Raw genomic sequence first — 14,007 nt, forward strand, 5'->3', positions numbered from 1 at the left:
ATTCAAGTATTCTGTCATGAACAGCATTAAAATATTATATATAAATTCTCAAAAATTCATGCAAGCAAAAATAAAAATAAATAAATAATAATTCATGCAAACTTATAAAATAAAGACTAAGGGCCGGGCATGGTGGCTCACACCTGTAATCCCAGAACTTTGGGGAGGCCAAGGCGGGCAGATCACCAGAGGTCAGGAGTTCAAGATCAGTCTGGCGAACAATGGCGAAACCCTGTCTCTACTAAAAATACAAAAATAAGCCAGGCATGGTGGTACGTGTCTCTAGTCCCAGCTACTTGGGACGCTGAGGCAAGAGAATCACTTGAACCAGGAGGTGAAGGCTGCAGTGAGCTGAGATCGCACCAGTGCACCCCAGCCTGGGCGACAGAGTGAGACTCTGCCTCAAAAAAAAAATTATCTGGGCATGGTGGCAGGCGCCTGTAATCCCAGCTACTTGGGAGGCTGAGGCAGGAGAATCGCTTGAACCCAGGAGGCAGAGGTTGCAGTGAGCTGAGACTGAACCACTGCACTCCAGCCGGGGAGAAAGAACGAGGAAAAAAAAAAAAAAAAAAAGACTAGGACATACAATAGCAACAACTATTTCTAGTCAAGGGGTTATAAGTAATTTTTACTTTATTTATGCTTTTCTATTGTTTTCTAAGTTGTCTAGAGTACATACATATAGCTTTTATAACTGGAAAAAGACACTTTTTTAAAAAGAGCATAATACACACAATGAATATACTAGAAAGCAGAAGGAAATGACATTACCTTTTCAAACTTAGGACCAATATTTAAACTAAAACAGAGAAAGGCTAAATAGGGCTGGGCACGGTGGCTCACGCCTGTAATCCCAGCACTTTGAGAGGCTGAGGTGGGAGAATTGCTTGAGCCCTGGAGTTTGAGAACAGCCTGGACAACACTGAGAAACCCCATCTCTACAAAAAGCAGCCAAGCATGGTGGCGCGCGCCTGTGGTCCCAGCTACTTGGAAGGCTGAGGTAAGAGGATCACTTGAGCCCAGGAGGTTGGGGTTGCAGTGAGCCGTGATTGCACCAGCGCACTCCAGCCCGGGCCACAGAGCAAGACTGTGTCTCAAAAAAAAAAAAAAAGAAAAGAAAAGAAAAAGAAGGGAAGAAAAAGAAAAAAATTCATTTCAGTCTTAGGTGCATGTTATGGTCAAGGCTTAAATTTAATTTCTTAAGTCTAATCACCTTCTTTTTCTCCTGATTAGTCTGTTTTCACAGCTACCACGTTTTCCGTTTTCCTAGGTAGCACAATAATCTAGTTTGGTTCACCTTTTGTTTTCTTGTAGAGACAGGGTCTCACTATGTTGCTCAGGCTGGTCTTGAACTCCTGGGCTCAAATGATCCTCCTGCCCCAGCCTCCCAAAGTGCTGGGGTTACAGGCATGTGCCACCACGCCTGGTCCATCTTTAGTTTTTAATGAATATTCACTCCTGTAATCCACCACCTGTTCTCTACTTCCAAAATAAAGTAACTGGTTGTTAGCAGAAGAAAACATGCAGAGAATTTACAAATCCTTAAAAGTTCTTAAGGCCAGATGCCTGTAATCCCAGCACTTTGGGAGGCCAAGGCAGGCAGATCACCTAAGGTCAAGAGTTCAAGATCAGCCTACCCAACATGGTGAAACCCCATCTCTACTAAAAATACAAAAACTAGGCCAGGCGTGGTGGCTCACGCCTGTAATCCCAGCACTTTGGGAGGCTGAGGCGGGTGGATCACCTGAGGTCCAGAGTTACAGACCAGCCTGACCAACATGGAGAAACCCCATCTCTACTAAAAATACAAAATTAGCCGGGTGTGGCGGTGCATGCCTGTTATCTCAGCTACTTGGGAGGCTGAGGCAGAAGAATTGCTTGAACCTAGGAGGCGGAGGTTGTGGTGAGCAGAGATCGTGCCATTGCACTCCAGCCTGGGAAACAAGAGCAAAACTCGGTCTCAAAATAAATAAATAAATAAAAAACTAGCCAGGCATGGTGGTGGGTGTCTGTAATCCCAGCTACTCAGGAGGCTGAGGCAGGAGAATCGCTTGAACCCGGGAGGCGGAGGTTGCAGTGAGCCAAGATCACGCCACTGCACTCCAGCCTAGGCGACAGAGTGAGACTCTATTTCAAAAAAAAAAAAAAAAGTTCTTAATTACCTCAGCTTTCATCTGATTGTTTTTGTATTCTCCAATATTTGTTCAGATTCTCTTTTTTCTTCTCTCACACACACAAATAAATAGCTATGCTGCACAGTGGTAAAATTCAATACTTAAGTTATTACAGGTGATTGACATTTTCACAACTATATTATAATGAGAACTAAATCTTTTCATAAGAATGAGTTATTCACATGTAAGTTGGAAGTAATAATTCTGTTACAAAAAAAAGGAAAGAAAACCTGTCATACTCCTAGTTTATTTCAGCTTCAAGAAAAAGCTTGTATTTCAACTTCAAGAAAAGCAAAGAAACCTATGAAAGGATGCTTAAAGGTACAAAATATATGCATGTTGAACTCAGGTCCATTCCTGGCCCTGGTTCTAATAGTTACTTTTTCAAAACATTAATGTTAGCAGGGCGCGGTGGCTCACGCCTATAATCCCAGCACTTTGGGAGGCTGAGGCAGGTGGATCATGAGGTCAAGAGATCAAGACCATCCTGGCCAACATGGTGAAACCCCGTCTCTACTAAAAAATACAAAAAAGTAGCTGGGCGTGGTGGCACGTGCCTGTAGTCCCAGCTACTCGGGAGGCTGAGGCAGGAGAATCGCTTGAAACCGGGAGGCGGAGGTTGCGGTGAGCCAAGATCGGACCACTGCACTCCAGCCTGGGCAACAAGAGCAAAACTCCATCTCAAAAAAAAAAAAAAAAGTTAAAATTTAAGATACTCCTAGTCTACATTTGATACAATTTTCAAATGCAGTCTTATTTATCTGCATTAAGTTGTCACTTTCATAAATTAGACTAATACATTATCCTGGTTTTATTTTTTTTTCTTTTTTTAATTTTGTTTTTTGTGATTTTATTTTAAATAAAGGAAAAAACAGAAACTATATAAGGCTAATTATATGGATAGTTATTTTCTTTCTTTCTTTTTTTTTTTTTTAAGAGATAGGATATCCATTTATTTGTCACCCAGGCCAGAGTGCAGTGGCACAATCATAGCTCACTGCAGCCTCGAACTTCTAGGCTCAAGTGATCCTCCAGCTTCAGCCTGCCAAAGCTAGGTCTAGAGGCACTCATCACCACCACCACACCAGACTAACTTTTTTTTTTTTTTGAGACAGAGTCTCACTCTGTTGCCCAGGCTGGAGTGCAGTGGTGTGATCTTAGCTCACTGCAACCTCCGCCTCCTGGGTCAAGAGATTCTCCTGCCTCAGCCTCCTGAGTAGCTGGGATTACAGGCGTGCACCATCATGCCTAGCTAATTTTTGTATTTTTAGTAGAGACGGGGCCGGGAGTGGCAGCTCACGCCTGTAATCCCAGTACTTTGGGAGGCCAAGGCACGCAGATCATGAGGTCAGGAGTTCAAGACAAGCCTGACCAACATGGTGAAACCCCATCTCTACTAAAAATACAAAAATTCAGTTTTTATAGAGATGAGGTCTCATTATTTTGCCCAGGCTATAATTTTTTTTTTTTTTTTTTTTGAGACGGAGTCTTACTCTGTCGCCCAGGCTGGAGTGCAGTGGCATAATCTCAGCTCACTGCAACCTCCGCCTCCTGGGTTCAAGCAATTCTCCTGCCTCAGCCTCCCGAGTAGCTGGGATTACAGGCACCCACCACCACGCCCAGCTAATTTTTGTATTTTTAGTAGAGACAGGGATTCCATGTTGGCCAGGCTGGCCTCGAACTCCTGACCTCAGGCGATCCACCCACCTCGGTCTCCCAAAGTGCTGGGATTACAGGTGTGAGCCACCGCAGTGGGCCTATCATTGTTATTTCTTATTTCTTATACCAATATCTGGAACTGACCATTGAGAGATAAGAGGCAAGTCTCGAAATAGACAATATAATTAAAAGCCACAAGAAAATTCACCAGCTGATGCCCTAAATTACATTTACATGTCTTAAACCATCCTTGGACAATAGGTAACCACGACCTAATGTTATTTTCCTTCAGAAAGTCCCTTTCCATTCTCTATACAAGCGTCTAAAATGGGCAAACCCATCCTAGCTTACTCCTCTACTTGACCAAAATCTTAACTCATGCCTTAATCACACTTCCCATCCTGCCTAACACATTTTCCTTTTATGGACTCACAATTCCCTATTCAGGGGACATCAGAACACGGAGGCTCCATAGCTCTAATGAAACAGGAAGCGGGAAAGGATGGCTCACCATCCTTACTTACTGGCTTCTAGGCACCTCTGCAGGCATCCTCCCAAACCAATTGTGACTTTTCGTGACAGCCAGGTTCTTCTCCCAATTGCCTCTTTCCTATTATTATTCATACTCTGTTAAGCTTTTCGTGTGCTCAGTCTCCTAGGCTCAAAGCCTCCTGCCTCTTCCCCATTCTAGGCTCCTTTCTCACAGGTTTTTACATTAAACCAAAATCGTCAACTTTGGCCTTTGCCAAAAGTAGCATTGTTAGGTCTTCAGGAACAGCTCACGCAAAAAGTTAAAATAATAGGGTTTCATTAACTTCATACTTTACATTCATTTCTGTCTCCTGAATTTTCCCCCTGGAAACCTCAAATGAATGGCAAATCAATTAGATTCAAGGTAATATTGTCTGAATATTGAGTTAGCTTTTGTTAATTACCAGAACAAAGTTTTCAGCATCATTTCCTATAGAAAATTTATTTCATTTTTTCTGTTTGAAAAAACAAAGACGGGGGGAAGTCTGAAGCCTGCCCTTGAAACAATATAAAGAATTCCCACTTTAAACTGTCAAAACAGTCCACCTGTACAATCCATTTGCACCTTCCCAAGTACCACTGAAAAGTTATTGAACAGACAGCAATCCAAAAACACAGGAAAGTATGGGGAGAATGAAAAAGGCTAGGAAAATGTATACATTAACAAAAATCCAAGTTAGGTTTTAAAAGTCTCAACCTCAACTTTTAAATAACTTGTCTCCCTGGCACTATAGATCTGAATCACTCCTGGTTCCTTCTTAGGTCTCAATCTACCAATTGTTTCCTGCATACGGAGTTTCCGCATGATGTCAAAACTCACGTTCCCATTCTTGGCTATTCCGAACCCACCTATTCACCTCCTTTTTCAAGGTCAAGTTTAAGCCTCCTTCCATCTTTCCCCATGTCTCCTAGCCCTACTTAATGTGAGCCCCACTTGACTCTTTAAGCATGGACCATCTTGTATTGTTTTCTTTCCAATAAAATTTGTAAATCTAAAAAAATTAACTGTTTAATAATTTCTTATATCTTCCATAGTACTTAACTCAGTATCAGCGCTTAGTTCATGTCGGTACATTCTTTAAGTCATAGTTAATAATAACTAGAAGAGACCTCAGTGATTATCTAGCCCAAGCCCTTCTTTTATACTTTGTTTATATAAAGTATTCTTGACTCTAAGAATTCCACTATTTACTTCTTTTAGAACAGTGGTTCTTAGCCTTGGTTTAGGAATTTTCAGAAAAAAAGCCTCACATTAGAATTTTTTACTGTAATTTTAAGGATTTACAGAACTCCCTGATCCTACTAATAGAGCCCACATTTAAAAATAATATATTATTAGGCTGGGCGCAGTGGCTCACGCCTGTAATCCCAGCACTTTGGGAGGCCAAGGTGGGCAGATCACGAGGTCAGGAGATCGAGACCATCCTGACCAACACGGTGAAACCCCCATCTCTACTAAAAATACAAAAATTATCTGGGCATGGTGGCACGCGCCTATAGTCCCAGCTACTCCAGAGGCTGAGGCAGGAGAATCGCTTGAACATGGGAGGCAGAGGTTGCAGTGAGCCAAGAATGCGCCACTACATTCTGGCAACAAAACGAGACTCCGTCTCAAAAAAAAAAAAATCATATAATAATAAACTATTATATTATATATTTATAATATAATAAAAAACTATTATCGATGACAAAAGCAGGTGTTTACTATGTGTCAAGCACTCTTCCTAAAGCTTTACATAGGATGGTATACGGTTACACCACACTTGCCAGCCTCTCTTGCAGATGAAGCTATGTGATTAAGTTCTCGCCAGTAGAATGTGACCGGAAGTAACAGGTAGAACTTCTGAGCTGGGGACCTTAAGATGTGCTTCCTCCATATTTTCCACCCCCCACTGGCAGCAGACAGTACTTGTCACCCACCAACTTTGACAATTCAGAAGAGGACAATGCTCTGGGTGTTAGTGGACAAATAAGCAAGAAAGAGCCGGGGTCCCTTAATGACTCTGAGGAGGAAAGCCACCCTAACATCTAAGACATTCTCCTGGACTGAGGGGTGAGAAATAAACTTCCATCATATTTGAACCACCGTTTGTGGGGGGATAACTTATTACAGCAACTTAAACTACCCTAACTAATATGCACAGATTAACAGTTTTAATCCCCTCAGTAACCATATAAAATTGTTACTATTATTATCCTGATATTAGAAGTTAGGAAACTGAAGCACTGAGAGCTTAAAAACTTGCCTGACATACTAGAAGCCAGATTCAAGTCAAGCAGTCTGGCTCCAGAGTCCATGCACATTAGGAACCTCTGCCAAATATCTCAAAAGAAACAGACTCTTATGTGTTACGCCACCCTGCACCAGATTAACTTTTTACAAACATCACCCCAATCCCAGCAGCTTGGTGACTACTTGCTGACAGTGATCGTCCCAATTCACAGTGGCACAACAACAAGTTTAAATTCCAGCCCATAAAACTGAACTCCGCAAAGGGATTACTTTCTGTTTTTTGATTTGATTGTTTTTGAGACAGAGTCTTGCTCTTGTTCCTCAGGCTGGAGTGCAATGGCACAATCTTGGCTCACTGCAATCTCCGCCTCCCGAGTTCAAGTGACTCTCCTGCCTCAGACTCCCGAGTAGCTGGGATTACAGGCGCCCGCCACCACGCCCGGCTAATTTTTATATTTTTAGTAGAGACGGGGTTTCACCATGTTGGCCAGGCTGGATGGAGAAACCCCATCTCTACTACTCTCATTTGTGGTTCAAGAGTTAATATTTAGTTTTACCCAAACAAAAATCTTGGTTCCCCAAATTCTGGACATAGCCAAGAAGAAACACTAGTAAATATATAAAAGACTGGCACGGTGGCTCACGCCTGTAATCCCAGCACTTTGGGAGGCTGAGGCAGGTGGATCACTAGGTCAGGAGTTCAAGACCAGCCTGGCCAACATAGTGAAACCCCATCTCTACTAAAAATACAAATTAGCTCCTCGTCTCTACTAAAAATACAAAAAGTTAGCTGGCCATGGTGGCGGGTGCCTGTAACCCCAGCTACTCCGGAGTCTGCGGCAGGAGAATCGCTTGAACTCGGGAGGCAGAGGTTGCAGTGAGCCAAGATCATGCCACTGCACTCCAGCCCGAGTAACAGTGCAAGACTCCATCTCAAAAAAAAAAGACTGGAAGTATTAAATGGAGAAAAAAAGAGGTGAGTAGATAAAATTACACTGGGTTTGGAGACTGGAGGCTAGAGAAAACAGGATGAAGAACCATGCTTTGACGCTCCAACCATCGGGATCTCAGTAAGTGGTTTCTAATTCCAAAGCATGGTAGAGACATACATTGACAACAAAATGCTCGACAACAGAATTCTCTGAAAGAAGGGAGCAATCTCATTTCAAACATTTGGCATCCTCTTAAGTTGCAGGCACTCTGAACCATATGCACACCCTATCCTCAAGGAATTTACTGTCTATCTAGTAGGGGAGATCTGCATATAAATATATATTCATACAAAATTATACACAACTAGCATTTATTTGCTTACTGTGTACTAGACATTGTTCTAAGATTGTTGCATACTACATATATTAATTTATCCCATAGGACTGTTCTACTAGTATCCCAACTGTGCAGATGTGGCACAGACAGGTTTAAGTGATGTATCCTGGGATACACAATTAGTAACTGGACATATTGGATTAGAAACCCAGGTAGTAGGCCAGGCTCGGTGGCTCACACCTGTAATCCCAGCACTTCTGGAGGCCAAGGCAGGCGGATCACCTGAGGTCAGGAGTTTGGGACAAGCCTGACCAACATGGAGAAACCCTGTCTCTACTAAAAATATAAAATTAGCCAGGCGTGGTGGTGCGCGCCTGTAGTCCCAGCCACTCGGGAAGCTGAGGGGTAACAAGAGCGAAACTCTCCATCTTAAAAAAAAAAAAAAAAAGAAAGAAAGAAACCCAGATTACAAGGGACCTTATGCGCTCGCTAAAAGGTCAGAAATATACCGTATCTGTTGGTGGTTCCCAGCTGGAAATACATATACCTACCAGGCCACCTCTGGGTGGGGTAGAGAGCATCTCCACTGTTGACGATGATTGCCATTGTAAGCCTTTTTTTTTTACCCTGAAACAGGGTCTTGCTCTGTCACCCAGATTGGAGTGCAGGTACATGATCATAAGCTCACTGCAGCCTTGAACTCCTGGGCTCAAACAATCCTCCCACCCGCAGCCTCTACGGCTAGGGCTACAGGTGTGGGCCACCAGGCCCAGCTTAGTTACTTACTTATTTATTTATTAGAGATAGGGTCTCACCCAAGCTGGAGTGCAGTGACACAATCACGGCTCACAGCAACCTCTGCCTCCCAGGCTAAAGGAATCCTCCCATCTCAGCTGGGGCCACAGGCATGTATCACCACACCCAGCTAATTTTTTATATTTTTTGTAGAGATGGGGTTTTGCTACGTTGCCCGGGCTGGTCTCGAACTCCTGGGCTCAAGAGATCTGCCTGCCTCAGCATCCCAAAGTACTGGGACTACAGGCATGAGCCACTGTGCCTGGCAATTTTTTAAACAGTTTTTGTAGAGACAGGGTCTCACCATGTTGCCCAGGCTGGTCTAGAACTCCTGAGCTCAAAAGATTCATCCTCCTTGGCCTCCTACAGTGCTAGGATTACAGGCGTGAGCCACCACAGCCCAGCTGCCTTTTTTACTTTTGAGAGGGCATCCTATCTATCCTCCAGATGTTGAGGGTAAAACAAAACAAAAACAAACCAAAAAAACCATCCTGCTGTTATATAGATGACAGGGAGTTAATGGGCTCACGGGCAGACAACTCCAAAAACTACTCACAAGGAAGGAAATGCAGCTGTGAGTTCAGTCACACTATTTGAGAAGGTGCTCATCTCTCTCTCTCTTCAATGTAAAGCTCAGTGCTAGCTAGACAGGTAGGCTCAAAGCCCCATTACATCTCTTGGCCTTCCCCCAGCACCACCACCAAATTTCTAATTTCTATACATGCTATGTGCTTCAACTGTAAATAGTTTTCTTCTACAAACTCAGATACCTCTTGGCAGGTTAACACTGTTCAACATACCACTCTGGACAACCACAGCCTCTGCACCCTCTCTACTTTCTTTTTTTTTTTTTTTTTTTTTTATTTTTTGAGATGGAGTCTCACTCTGTCGCCCAGGCTGGTGGGCAGTGGCACCATCTCGGCTCACTGCAACCACCGCCTCCCAGGTTCAAGCAATTCTCCTGCCTCAGTCTCCCGAGTAGCTGGGATTACAGCCATGCACCACTATGCGTGGCTAATTTTTGTATTTTTAGTAGAAATGCAGTTTCGCCATGTTGGCCAGGCTGGTCTCAACCTCAAGTGATCCACCCCCCTCCACCTCCCAAAGGGCTGCGATTACAGGAGTGAGCCACCACACCTGGTCCACTGCTTTCAAAATAACTATATTTACAAGGGTATTTCCCCCATTTGCATTTCCCACACATAGGTTTTGAGAAGAGATCAAGAATGCCCTTTAACACATTTTACCTGCCCTTTTTTCCCCTTTCAAACAAACTGGTCTAGGGGCCGAGCACAGAGGCTCAAGCCTGTAATCCCAGCACTTTGGGAGGCCAAAGCGGGCAGATCACTGAAGGTCAGGAGTTTGAGACCAGCCTGGCCAACATGGTAAAACCCAGTTTCTACTAAAATACAAAAATCAGCCAGGCGTAGTGGTGCATGCGCTCCTCGGAAGGCAAAGGCAGAAGAATCACTTGAACCTGGGAGGCAGAGGGTGCAGTGAGCCGAGATCGCGCCATTGCACTCCAGCAGCCAGGGTGACAGAGCGAGACACCATCTCAAAAAAAAAAAAAAAAAAAAAACCTGATCTGTATCAGTGCAAAGTTTGCCTATGTTGAATCCCTGGGTAGCAGAAAACATTTCTTATTTCACAAATGAGACAAATAAGGCTTAAAGAGTGAAAACAAACTACCTAGGGTAACCCAACCAAGGAGTAAAGAACTGTGACTTGAACCCTGATTCTCTGCCACCAAGCCCAATGAGAAAGGCTTACAACTAATGGTAGGAAGGATGATTTTCAGTGGTTCTCAATACAAATATGAAAAACAGAAAGGGGATGCAAGTGACTCAAGTTTGGAAAACTGCACCATGCCCCTCTGCTATTCTAACTGAAAGATGAAATTAATAGTAAGCAGGGTGGTAAGCACTGATCTCTTCCTAATTCAGACACTTAATTTTTCTTGTCTTCTTTGATTAGCTCCTCCAATAGAATAATAGAATGCTGAATAGAGCCATAACTGATAATAGCTTTATCTTTTTTTTTTTTTTTTTTGAGATGAAGTCTCACTCTGTCGTCCAGGCTGGAGTGCAGTGACTTGATCTTGGCTCACTCCAACCTTCGCCTCCCTGGTTCAAGCGATTCTCATGCCTCAGCCTCCCGAATAGCTGGGCCCATCACCATGCCTGGCTAATTTTTCTATTTTTAGTAGAGACAGGGTTTCACCATGTTGGCCAGGCTGGTCTCGAACTCCTGGCCTCAAGTGATCTCCCCATCTCGGCCTCCCAAAATGCTACAGGGCGTGAGTCACCTCACCCGGCCCGATAGTAGCTTTATCTTATTCTAAGTTTAATACTGTTCTAAAGTTTCATTGTTAAGTATCATGTTTTACAGATTATTCATGGATGCACTTTTTTTGAGTTTATGGAAATTCCTTCCTATTCCTCACTCAGTAAAATTTTTTTTAACTCATCTCTGGCCCACTTGTTTCCCTTCTCCATGCTGTTTTCCACCCACCACCCTTCCTTTCTTTTTTTTTTTTTTTTTTTTTGAAATGGAGTCTTGCTCTGTTGCCCAGGCTGGAGTGCAGTGGCGCAATCTCCACTCACCACAGCCTCTGCCTCCCGGGTTCAAGCAATTCTCCTGCCTCAGCCTCCCGAGTAGTTGGGACTACAGGCACGCGCCACCACGCCCAGCTAATTTTTGTATTTTTAGTAGAGATGGGGTTTCACCATGTTGGCCAGGATGGTCTCGATCTCCTGACCTCGTGATCTGCCCGCCTCAGCCTCCCAAAGTGCTGGGATTACAGGCGTGAGCCACCGCGCCCGGCCTCCTTCCTTTCTTATATTTCAGGTTCCTTCCTACATTCTACGCACCTCAAAGTACTATATCTGCCACTCAAAGTAACCGAAACGCTTTGATATTTTGGGGGTTCTATACCTGTCTGTTGTTTCAGTTCCCTGGACCAAAAAAAAAAAAAAAATCTAAAATTGACAATTGAAAGAAAATCCTAAGGCAAACACTGTTTCAGTCATTACTGATGACTGCAGAAGTAAATGCAGATTATTTCTTCTCTCCACCTCTTTTGTTTGTGAGAGGGTCTTGCTCTGTCGCCCAGGCTGGAATGCAGTGGTGCGACGTGGCTCACTGCAGCCTGGACCTCCCGGGCTCAAGCGATTCTCCCACCGCAGCCTCCAGAGTAGTACAGGCGCGTAACATCGCTCCCAGCTAATTTTTGTATTTTTTTGTAGAGACGGTTTCGCCATCTTGTTCAGGCTGGACTCGAACTTTTGAACTCAAGTAATCCTCCCACCTCGGCCTCCGAAAGTGCTGCGATTACAGGCATGAGCCACCGCACCCAGCCCTTCTCTATCTCTTAAACACATCCTGAAATGGCCTTTCTTTAAAGTAAAAACTCGGGGAAAAAAAAAGAACCCAATAGTTCTAGATGACCATTTACTTTCCGGTATGTTGCCTAGCTCCGAATGAGCCTGGCTTTTTAAGTGACTGGAAGAAGCTCAAAGTGTTTTTTTTAAGTTTTGAGGGAAGGAGCTGGATCCAGATGTTTATAACTTCGACTCTCTCCTTTGCTAAAATAAAAAGTATTAAAGAGAAAAGCAAAGGAAGAGGGGTAGTATGTGTAAGCAAATAAGTTCCAGGACATGAAAGCCGAAGACACAAGGGAAAACCAACCCTTTAAAGCCCAAGCAAGTTAAGAATTCTCTCCCTCAATTTCTTTCAAAACAAAAGGGCCCACACAATCCTTCCCGAAGCAGCAACGCCGGGGGGAGAAGCCAAAATGTTGCATCATACAGAACACTCCGCGCTTGAGAAACGAGAAAGCCAGTAAATGCCCAAGACAGAAAAACACAAGTTGGGAATCTCGGTCTTTTCCGAAGGTCCAAGAGCACCTGCTCTTTGGTAAATTTGTTTAAGATTGCATCGAAAATTAAAGTTTCCGTTTCAGACCAGTGGGGAGCAAATGCTTTTTCAAAAACGCGTTCAAAGAAGTTCGTTTGAAAGCTCATCGGGCGGCCGGCCGCAGTTCGGGCTCCGGGCGGCGGAGCGGAGCGCTGGGAAGCGGGTGGGGCCGGGCCCCGGCGCCCGGGCGGGGGTGGTGACAGGACCCGCACGCGCCCGGCGCTGGGGCCCCGGGGCAAGCAAGTCCCGCCCGCGGGCTCTTCCCGACCCACCTAGGCGCGGGACGCTGGTCTGGCGTCCGCCGATGCCCGCGCGCTGGAGACGGTGGCCGCCGCCCGGGTCCCCAGCCCGGACCCCTCGACGGGCCCTCGGAGGCGGGAAGGCGCGGGCGGTCCCCAGACAATGGGCCGGGGGCGCGGGAGCCCGCAGCGGGATGGGTGCTGGCGCCGAGCGGGGGCGCCGAGCGGGGGCGCCTCGGGAGAGCCCCGGGACGCCGCTCCCCGCAGCCGGGAGGGCGCCGGGGGATCGGCCGGGCGGGACCGCGAGGCGAGCGCTCACCTTGACGAAGAGCTCGATGAGGGGCTCTTTGTCCTCCTCCTTCAGCCCATTCAGAGGCATCGACAACGCCATGGCCGGCTCGGCTGCGCTCCGCGAACGGCGAGGGCTGCTGCTGCTGCTTCTGCTCCGAGACTGCTTCGGCTGCCGGTTCCCGCCGTGCTGCTCGCTGGACTGTCCGGCGTCTAGCTGGCCACGGCTTCAGCTCCTCAGCACCGCCCCACGCCCCCCGCGCCACTCTGAGCCAGCCGCAGCCTCAGCCGCTTCAAACGGCTGGGAGGGGCGCCGGGGGCGGGGCCTCGGGCTGTAGGCGGGGCCAAGGCGCAGCGCCTCGGGACTCTCCGGGGAAAATAAGGCGGCAGGAGCACGGGGGCGTGGCCTCGAGCGGGGAAGACGGAGGGACCGCTCCAGAGCCGAAGAAAGGACCTCTGCGACGCCTCAAAGCTGGTAGGGGGCGTGGCCTTGGTGGGCGGTACAAAGCTCAGGCTCTGGCGGGCGGGACCCGGGTACGCCTCTCGAGGGGACGGGCGCGGGGGGAAAGGGGGGAGGGAATTCCCCAGGGGCCCGAGCCTGACACTGCCTCCCGCCGCAGCGCCTGCGCGTCCTCCGCAGCTGCTGCTGGTGCTGTGCCAGGTGACCTCATGCTTCGGCCGGCCTGGGGAAGCGAGGAGGCGCCTCCTACCCACTCCCCCGCTGCAGCACCCCAGGACTCATCGCCCTTTCCCGCAGCGGCCACCTCCCCAACTCCCTCTATTACGCGGAGTTGCCTTTTCCAAGACAACTTACTGGAAAGTTTTCATCGCCTGGGGAACACCTTTTTCTTCTGCCTCTGACTTCGTTTTCCCTTTGACGCTCCTGATCGTTTCGATCTTGGCA

General features: G+C 46.4%; 1 protein-coding gene across 1 annotated transcript in view; it reads right to left on the reverse strand.

Moving 5' to 3' along the window:
* CLIC4 (chloride intracellular channel 4) overlaps window positions 1-13,356 on the reverse strand; it is a 93,231-nt gene extending 79,875 nt beyond the window's left edge. Inside the window, 1 exon segment of the mRNA NM_001131088.1 lies at window positions 13,135-13,356. Coding sequence (NP_001124560.1) covers window positions 13,135-13,206 — 72 coding nt within the window. The 5' untranslated portion in view covers window positions 13,207-13,356.
* Window positions 13,357-14,007: the final 651 nt, after the last annotated feature.

This window comes from Pongo abelii, chromosome 1 (genome assembly GCF_028885655.2).
Source record: "Pongo abelii isolate AG06213 chromosome 1, NHGRI_mPonAbe1-v2.0_pri, whole genome shotgun sequence".
In the NCBI taxonomy this organism is placed as follows: Eukaryota; Metazoa; Chordata; class Mammalia; order Primates; family Hominidae; genus Pongo; species Pongo abelii.